The sequence below is a fragment of the Phyllostomus discolor genome, chromosome 6 (assembly GCF_004126475.2).
Source record: "Phyllostomus discolor isolate MPI-MPIP mPhyDis1 chromosome 6, mPhyDis1.pri.v3, whole genome shotgun sequence".
Classification (NCBI taxonomy): Eukaryota; Metazoa; Chordata; class Mammalia; order Chiroptera; family Phyllostomidae; genus Phyllostomus; species Phyllostomus discolor.
Window position 1 is genome coordinate 110114026 of NC_040908.2, and position 9838 is coordinate 110123863.

General features: G+C 38.6%; 1 protein-coding gene across 1 annotated transcript in view; it reads left to right on the forward strand.

Annotated features, from left to right (window-relative positions):
- PICALM (phosphatidylinositol binding clathrin assembly protein) overlaps window positions 1-9550 on the forward strand; it is a 121384-nt gene extending 111834 nt beyond the window's left edge. Inside the window, 2 exon segments of the mRNA XM_028516644.2 lie at window positions 6898-7000; window positions 8199-9550. Of these exon segments, the coding sequence (XP_028372445.1) occupies window positions 6898-6990 (93 nt within the window). The 3' untranslated portion in view covers window positions 6991-7000; window positions 8199-9550.
- Window positions 9551-9838: the final 288 nt, after the last annotated feature.

Genomic DNA, 9838 nt, shown 5'->3' on the forward strand with positions numbered 1-9838 from the left:
TGCAAGCTCTGTGGGGGTAGGATTCAGAAAAGGGACAATGGCCTCTGCCTGCCCTTCTCTCTGGGAGAAAGTTGTCCTCTGGCTCTCTCCTTGATGCCCAATACTTCATTTCCTCCGTATGTGCCACTGGTGCCTTTCAAGCTGCTACCCCAGTGCTGGAACTCAGTGGGAGTGCCTGAGTAAGTTCACGTGTGGGTTCTTTAAGAGGAACTACTTGGGTCTCCAGAAGTTTCTTCCACTGACCCAATCCCAGCTTGTTTTTGCAGCCAGACATGTGGGGACTTCCTGATACTGGAACCCTTGGCTACAGGGCCTGTTGTGGGGCTGGGACTCCTTGCTCCCGAGATATCTCTCCCAAATTAATTAATAATTATTTACTTATTTTTAGAGAGAGGGGAAGGAAGGGAGAAAGAGAAGGGGAGAAACATCAGTGTGTGGTTGCCTCTCATGTGGCCCCTACTGGGGACCTGGTCCGCAACCTAGGTATGTGCCCTAACTGGGAATCAAACTGGCAACCATTTGGTTCGCAGCTGTTGCTCAATCCACTGAGCTACATCAGCCAGGGCCCTCCCAAATTTTTATCCACCATACTTGAGTGTGGGACCAGTCTGTTCTGTCTCTGCCCTCCTACCAGTTGGATGGTTGTGTTTTCATTAATTCTGTAGTTGTCAGACTTCCATCAGCTCAAATTTCTTATGGTTCTTAGTGATGGTTCTATTTATTAGTTGTAATTTTGATGTGGTGGTTCAAGGAGAAGTGCCATGTTTGCCTATGCTGCCATCTTGACTAGAAGTATTTGCTCACTTTTTGGTTGGTTGTTGTAGGTTACTAATGTGTCTGTTTATTAACTTGGAAAGAATGGGGACTCTTACACCTTTTCTTCCTTGTGCTCTGTGTAAATACTACTGGTGTATAAATTGAAATGTCCACTGCTAACCAATAGTTCGTAGACTCTGTATTGCAATATCCAACTCCTATGTTACTGAGCATGAAGACAGTTAACCTAGTTAGTTTCCATTTTCTTTTGAAAGTCACTTTGATGTGAAGTATCATTTTTTTTAAAGGAATGTTTGTACGGCATGTATAGATGATGAAGATCATGGCAGGGGAGGGTTGTTCTCATTATGTTCATATCACTTGTATGAGAAACTCACAGTGATTCCTTACTAATCTATTTTGCCCAAAGCAATATGAAAACCATAGAACGTTGCATTTGGGCATTTAAGTTTTAAAATAAGCATAGTAAAAGTTTTGTGTGTATCTTGATTGGTATTGGATATTATTTTATGGAGGATTTCTAGTTTTGTTTATGGAGGATAAAGCTGGAGATGCAAAACAGCAGCTTTGGTTTTGTTTGTAATGGCCAATTTTAAGTAAGTCTGACATCAGTTAAGTGTCTGAAAGGAAACAATGGTTTGTTGTGAGTACGTTTTACCCTTCTAAATAGGGATACTGTTAGCTTTAGATATTGGAATAATTCAAGTCTTCCACAAAATGGCCTTTTTAATGACTTTCTTGTGTGTAAGAAGCAATGGCTCTCTTTGCTTTTAAGCTAGTTATGTGGGGGCTTTTTTACTTCTTCATGTGTGAATTGTGGGTGTTGGCAGTGCTGCTTCTGTCAGCTGATCTGTGCAGCTGAATTTCTGTGAAGGCCTTTTGCTCTGTCAGCAGTGTACTATGCCCATTCATCCTTGCCTAGTAGAAGACACCATGAGGGAATTTACTTGAGGAGTTGGGATTTTTGTACCATAGCTGAGAATGTTTCCGGGGTCCCCCGCATACACTAGACTCAGTCAAAACAAAAATTTGAGGAGGCCTGTTTGGTGATCACTATTGTTAATGACAACCTGTAGAATAAGACCATTTTAACAGTTTTATTGCTGAGGATATTTTTTCTAAAAAGTAAAAATCTAATTTTTTGCCTTAAAACCAGATATTTCTAAAATCTTGGGTGACTGTGAAGTTCTCCAAAACCTTCATGCTGAATATGAGTGACTATGTAGAGCACTATGTGTACAGAAAGCACAGGGGTTGTTGATTGTGTAATGTTTAGCAGAGAAGTCTCTTTTTTAAAAGTTTGTCTACTCTCACTTTAACTTTTTCCTGTATGTTAAAGACAGCCATAAATTCTAGCTGAGTTGAAATTAATTAGGATTTCAGATTTTTGAGAGGAAACAAATCACCAACCTTGAAGTCAGTAAAACTGCATTTGGGTTTGTTCTTAGAGTCCTAGGGCTGCTATAACAAAATGTATCACAAACTTGACAGCTTAAAACAACAGAAATGTATTCTTTCACAGTTCTGTGAGATTAGTTTTCACAGGGCTATCTCCTTTCAAATCCTCTAGAGGAGGATCCTCTCTTGCCTCTTCCAACTTTTGGTAGTCCTAGTTGTTCCTTGGTTTGCATCTGCAACATTTTAATCTCTCCCTCTGTCACATGACAGTCTTCAGGCATTTCCCTCTTTTATAAATTATGACACCAGTTACTGGATTAGGGCCCACCCTAATGACCTCATCATAACTTGATTACATCTACAAAGACCCTATTTCCAAATAGGGTCACATTCATAGGTACCTGGGGGTTAGGACTTCAGCATTCGCCTTTTGGGCGTAGTATATAATTCAATATTCTGAACCCAACTGTTCACTAACTTGGTATTTCAGGGAAAGTTGCCTGTGTAACTTTCATGAGAATCAGTTTCTTCATCTATAAAATGGTGACTTTTAACTTGTATACTTTAAAGAATTGCTATAAAGATTAAGTGAAAATATTTATAATAGACTTAAGTACATGGAGCTTTGTTGTATTTTTTATATGCTATTTATCATAAGAAGTTTTCTAAGTTCCTGTGAAGGCCTGTTAAGAGGAACTGCCTGGGACTGTGGAAGCCCTCGTCACTCAACCTCAATCCTGCTGGATTTTATAGCCAGAAGCTATGGGGATTTCTCTTTCTTGCACTGGAACCCTGGGCTGGGGATGGGAACCCCTGAGGAGCAGATATCCCTCCTGATTTTTATCTGACACATGGCTGTGGGACCAGCACTGTTCCTCTCCTATGAGTCTTCTTTGATTACCTAGTTGTAGGACTTCCATTCAGCCAGATTTCAGGCACTTCTGAATGATGATTCTTCTGTAGTTTACCTGTGGTTTTTTAAAGATTTTATTTTTAGAGGGGGGAAGGGAGGGAAAAGGAAAGAGAGGGAGAGTGGTTGCCTCTCACACACCCTCACCTGGAGACCTGGCCTGCAACCCAGGCATGTGCCCTGGCTGGGACTTGAACCAGTGACCTTCAGGTTCACAGGCCAGCACTCAGTGCACTGAGCCACACTTGCCAGGGCTGTAGTTTTGATGTGGTTGTGGAAGTAGGTGAGTAGCATTTACCATATTTTGCCACGTATAATGCTCTCCACATATAACGTGCACCCACAGCTTAGCACCACCTATGTATAATGTGCATTCTTAGTATGATGCAGATATAATGTGCTGACTCAGACACTGGCACACAGTGTCTTTGGCATTATGGATGAGACAAAATAAATTCACACGGACTACCAAGTCCTGTGGAGGAAAAGGGACAGCACGACTTCTCTCTCAAGGGGAGAGCAAGCCCAGGAGCACCTTGGCCACCCTCTCAAGAGGAGAGCGCCCCAATCCTTGCCTCGAGAGGCTTTTATTGGATTCAGTTTGTATAGGAATACAGGGTATATATGTAAAGCTTATTAATCATTGTCAGGCAGAAATGATCAAACAACAGATAATATTCAGAGAACTCTGAGGGCCTATTTTGAGTCAGGGTCAGATAGCTAAATGGCCATAAAACTTTGGGGAGCAAACTTACTTCGTGCTTGGACCCTTATCATTTAATTGAGAGCATTTTAAACAAAGTAGGTTTCACAGGACTTTATGCATTCTTTCTTAGGCCTGATCACCCTAGGGAACCCGCCCTTTCCAGCACAGGGCTGCACCCACCACTGGCATTGTTTCAGGCTTAAGTCAGACAAGGGAAGTAAGACAGTCAAAAGATTAGGAGACTTCTTGAAGACAGATTGAGGACTCAGGCTTTGTTAAAGCTGAGGGGTGAGGGTCTATCACCCCCTTTTTCTGTAGCCCCCAAGTCCTTCCCTGGGGCTCCCATTATCGTTCCTGTCTTAGGTCATCCCTCCCTTGAGGAATCTTACCCATCATTGGCTAACCTATCAGGCATTGGGGGCCAGGCAGGGTGAAGTAAAAGGAGCAGAGGCAGTGCCCCTGCTAGGGAGATAAGCTTTGTCTCCTTAGTGGCTTATGGTCCCAAGGTCACTTCACTCAGCCTTAGCCATGGGGGTGGTTAAGCTCCTGAAACCAGTCAGGGCAGTTCCCAACAATGCACACCCTTATTTTTCCCTCAAAAATTTGGGCAAAACGCATGTTACACACAGCAAAATATGGTACCTACAGGACTATCTTGCCTGGAAGTCCTCGGATTTTTTTTCTTTCTTAAAAAATTCCCTATTCTCTAATACTTAGCAGCCTTACTCTTCTTTTAATTTATTTACAAGACTAATAAGTGAAGGAGAGTGGGCCTTGGTAGTTTCAGCAGTTTCTCAGACTTTTTAAATCCTGCTGCTGCTTTCCCACTGTGAGCCTGTTGACTCTTTGTGCTCTTTTGTTCTTCCTGCTCTCCTTGAGCACTGATGAGGCTATTGCAGCAGATTTCCTTTCCTCCTCTTTTTTCCTTTACTCTGTGAGCTGACAGCTTTCTAATTATTGCATGGTGTGCCTATGCTTTGGCACAGGTGTCAGGAACCAGTGGCACCAGATGGTCAAAAGCTGCTGTGTGGCCTTGTCCTTGAAACACTATACAATCAGCCAAATCAGTCTGGGCCACAGTCTCATCTGCTTGAGAAGGATATTGATGATATGAAACTTACTACAGGAGTATTGTCTTGTGTTTCCATGTTTCAGTTTAACTACATATTTATAAGTGTGGGACACATGTACGTGTAAATATTAATTATGAGAATACTAGGAATATAGTTAGAAATTAGCACTTTTTCTCCTAAGGAAAATCATCATCTTCAGCATTATTTGTAAACCTCTAGGAGCATGCTCATATATTGAGACGAGTAGAAGTTCATTTTTTTCAAAAGTGCCAAAAGTTCCCTTTGATCATATGGGTCAGGGGCATTTTCCTCTGGGACTATCAGGTCTTCAGACTGCTGCTCTCATGAAAAGATGTGATTTAAGAAGACATGTTAGTATGTGGCTCTCATAGGAGACTTGTGATTTTGAAAGCTATCTAATTGCAATAAGCAAGGTTCATTGTTGTTCTTATTTTAACTTCAAGTGGAAGACAAAATTTGTTTTGGGGAGAAATCCAGTAAATCTTAGACCCCCTCCAGCTCAGTGACTGACGGTCACTTCACTCAAAATCATTCTGCCTCTGAATGGTTATCCATGGTTGGTCTGAAGAAAGAGGAAGAGACATCTTGCCAATTAAATTGTACCTCGGTCTCTATGTGTGAATGATACTTGAATCTTCAAAGCCAGACATGGTGTCCTGTCCTCCCATCTGTAGCTGCTGTGTAATCCTATCATCTTTCCTTCTGTCTTTGAATATTTATTTCTGAGAACAAGGTATGGATTAGAAAAATGACTAAACCACTGGTATAACTGAAGATGATTTCTAAATCTATGAATTGATCTTGGCATTCAAAACAGCAAATTGCATATACTTTTGATGTAGTATTTACAGGAACTCATTGACCATTCATTCTCTGTAATGTTTTTCTTTTTTAAAAAATAAAAGTCAATAAGAAATGTTTAACAAATTAAAAGGTGAAATGAGATCACTTTGAACCAACAAAGACAGATTTGGAGGAGTTAAAAATTTTTATATGATTTGAGAGTATGAATTGAAACTGTTTTCAGTTAGTCGACGTCAATATAATACTCAGTTGAACACCCATTAAAAGGACAGTTCATGTTTTATAGCTGTGTGCTTAACATGACTCCGCGATCTTATGCAGGGGGAGGGAAAAGTAGTGTAAGTTTGTTTCGAAATAAAATGGCTCATGTTGGGTTTGAACTCTCTAAAAAGTAGGTTCAGTGAAGGAGTTACATACGTGAAAATGAACATCTTGGTTCTTCAGGAATTGTCTTTCTTTTAGGGAATAATTAAGATTGAGTTCAACAGACATTCTACTTGCCTTACCATATGTTAAACCGTATCAGAAAATTCTAAGAATCAAGTGAACATTCAAGCAGGAAGCAGAATAAAAAAATCTTTAATTTAATTCCCTGTATTCTGGGCAGTATGTGGGCAATTAGACTAGATGACCTGTAAGGTCACTTTCCCCTCCCAGAGGATACATATCAGCTCACCATGCCTAGGTAACAGACAGAAGCCACCTTGATTTACAAATAGTGTGAGCACTGAAGGTAGGATTTCCACATCCAATGAAGAAGGAAGGAAAGAATATTGCAGCTAGATGTGTTGGGTCTAGACTGAGGTCAGAGTTTGTACAACTGTTGACACGTAGCCAGGACTGAGGAAGCCATCTTCCCTCAGTTGAAAAAACACCACCATTATGTGCTTCTTCCCCTCTCCCATGCACACATAGAATAAAAGTCTTAACCGTGGGTCAGCTTATATCAGCCTTTTTGGGTAGAAGCCTTTATTCCTTTGGAATTTCAGAAACAATTTGTTTTCTGAAAAACACATGCCATTGGACACCCTTTAGCTTGACATGTGACTGAAATTTTTGTTTTAATTCCTTTTTCTACAAAGGCTGCCTTTATATTTATTAAGGATGACAAAACAAAAACCACTTCTTCTTTCATTACATTTTCTGCTTTCATGTTCTGTCATTCTGAGCTCTTTTTTTCTTTCCCTCTCTCTGTCTCTTTCTCCCAGCTGTCGGCAGCATCCAGCCCCTCCAGTCACAGTCCTCACAGAGCCTCAGGAAAGGACCCTTTTGCAGAGCTCTCTTTGGAGGATTTCTTATAAGTCACTTTAGGTATTGCCGCTTGTTGGGGGAGATGGGGACTTACCTAAATACTTTTTAAAAGATTTATCAAACAGTTAAGCACCATTCATTCTTCTCCTTAGTTCCTTTAAAGGGCTCTAGGTTCCCTCTCTTCCTCCTCCTGCTCTATTCTTTAGGTGGCGAGTAGAACTAGATCAAGATAGGCTATAAGGACAAATAACTTTGGAAAATATCTTTAATAAGAAGGTGTGAAGTTAAAAAACCATCTTCATGCTTTACATATAAGCTTCCACAGCTCACAGCAGATGGTTGAGATCAGATACTGCTCTTAAAAACTGGGTGTTTAGTTAGTTTTAAAAGAACTATAGGGAACAACACAGTTTTATACATTTGCTTGGAGTATGATTAGGAACATCTTTAGTTTTAACATAATGGCAAGGATGAGTGTGAAGAATTCATTTGAACAATTATTAGTAGTAGTATTAGTATTGTTGTTGTTATTATTTTAATTAAGGGCAAGTGAATCCTTGGGGCCTTTTCAATAGAAGGATTCTGCATTTGATCCACACTGCTAGCTTTTGCTAGAAGACAGTGTAATTTGTTCTTGGTGCTATCACCCCCAGTGTAGATACACCTTCTAGACCTTGTTTGTACTCTTCTGATTTGACAGTAGTTCGTTAGCACTTCTACTTCAGTACTGTCTTTGGGTGAGAAATTTAATGGATATCATGAGTGAAGTATCTCAGTGAACAGTGATACCCAATTGAAAAAAGTATTCCTTTGTAGATCTTTCAGATTTGTATTTATTTTAGTAAAGAAATGAATTAGTAAGCATAATATTACTATTCCCTTAATTATCTCTAATTTTATAATATCATTTGGATATAATGTTTCAAATTTTGCTTTCCTGGAAGAGATTTCTATGTAGAATGTTTGTGTTCTTGGAGAGATTTTCTGAACTCATCATGGGAAATTGTTCATTTGTCTTCTTTCTTCTACTCCTTGGTTTTTAGTAATCAGATATTTAGAAGGCCCTATAATTGGCTTCAAATATTGAGTTCTGGCATGTGATAATCTGATAATACTGACTGTGTTTATAATCAAGGTTTGTGATAAGCATGCTTTGAACACTTCTGAGCCCATTGATGGGTAAAAATCACAAAGCATTTTTATTTGTGAGAAGACATCCTAGAATACAATGAATTAATTTACACTTTCTTTTTTTCAGATACAGTTTATGTAACTAGATGGAAGAGAATGGAATTATTCCAAAAAGACAAGTGCTCTAGCAGCAAGTACTTCCAGCAAAATCCAAACTGCTGTCTCTAAACTCCCTTCTTCCATTAGAATGCTACAGTAACACAGTGGAGGCCCATGAAGGAGACTGGAACTAGTCTATAGGAGAACGTGTTAATACAGTTTATAAAGCCAAGAATTGCCATGATTTCAGACTAAGATCTGTCTTTTTGGTGACTAACCTTTCAGTTCTTTCAACTTCTATTAATACTCATAATCAATAACCTTACAAGAAAAAGACCTTATTTGGAAAGTGTGAACTTTGTATTTGGAAAAGCTGCCTGGAGAGAAGAGCTGTGTCCTTTACTGTAATGCACCAGGACTCTTTTTGGGGATCAAAATCATAACTCTTAATTATGCAATATCTTTGTTTTCTCCCATCCTCCCAGATACAGAAATAGTAACTAATGTTAACTTTTCTTTTTTTTTAAAAAAATTATATATTCAGTTTGCAGTAGACATTCCCTAAGTATTTGTATTTATTTATGATTATCAATTTACATAACATTAATATTGTATCAAACCTTATGAAAATGAGTATGGGTGTACATGGTGTGTTTGATTTTTATCCACAAGAATGGATCTGATTCAGAATGCTTTTCAGCTGACATACAGAGCACTAAATATTTTAAGGCAAATCCATAGGTCTGAATCGCTTAAGAATTTTCAGTCTCTATGGTATTTAGGAAAGCATTATAAATGCATTAATCCTTATAGTCAATTCTGTGCCTAGGATTTTGCAAGGGAACAGTTCACTGACTAGGAAAAGCACTACATTTTAAATTCAGCATTAGTGCATTGGGAAGGAACTTTACTGCTTTGTGCTTGGCATGTCATTATTTTCCATTTGACATTAGGGCCTTTCCAAAATGAATGTGAGGAATTGCTTTCACTTCAAGACTTTCCTTCTTTTTGTAAAACTCTAGGGGGTGTTATGGGGGAGGGAAGGGGACAAAATCCTTGAACTTTTTATTTGGCTCATGCCATGTTATGATCATGTTACTTTTAAATAAGGGGAAATAATATCTTTAAAGTTAATGTCTAGCCAAGAGTTTAGTTAACAAAATAAACTGCACTGTTGATCGGTGCTTTGTGTAAATACATCTTAACATTTGGGTTGAGAGGGGCCTTAAGAAGGAAAGTTTGTTGTAGGAAAGCAATTCTATACATCAGTTTAAGCATACTTGTTGCATTGTCTCTGCAGATTCTATTTTTGTTTACAATATTAAAATGTATGTTAGCAAAAATGGGTGAATTTTCAAATAAAATGCAGCTTCCACAAAACTCGTGTTGTTTTTCTGGTCTGAGGTGCATTTTCTTTCTTTCTTTCCTTCTTTCTTTCTTTCTTTCTTTCTTTCTTTCTTTCTTTCTTTCTTTCTTTCTTTCTTTCTCTTTTTCCCTTCTTTTTTCCCTTCTTTATCATCAGTATCTTTTTTTGCTAATAAAAGTATATACAGGTGATTATAATTGCTGATTTAATAAAATGTAAAGTTTATTCCTATTTTAACTTAATTTCCAAAAAGACTTATCTTTGTACTTTTAGTTAACCTTCTAGGCTCTTATAAACTGAAC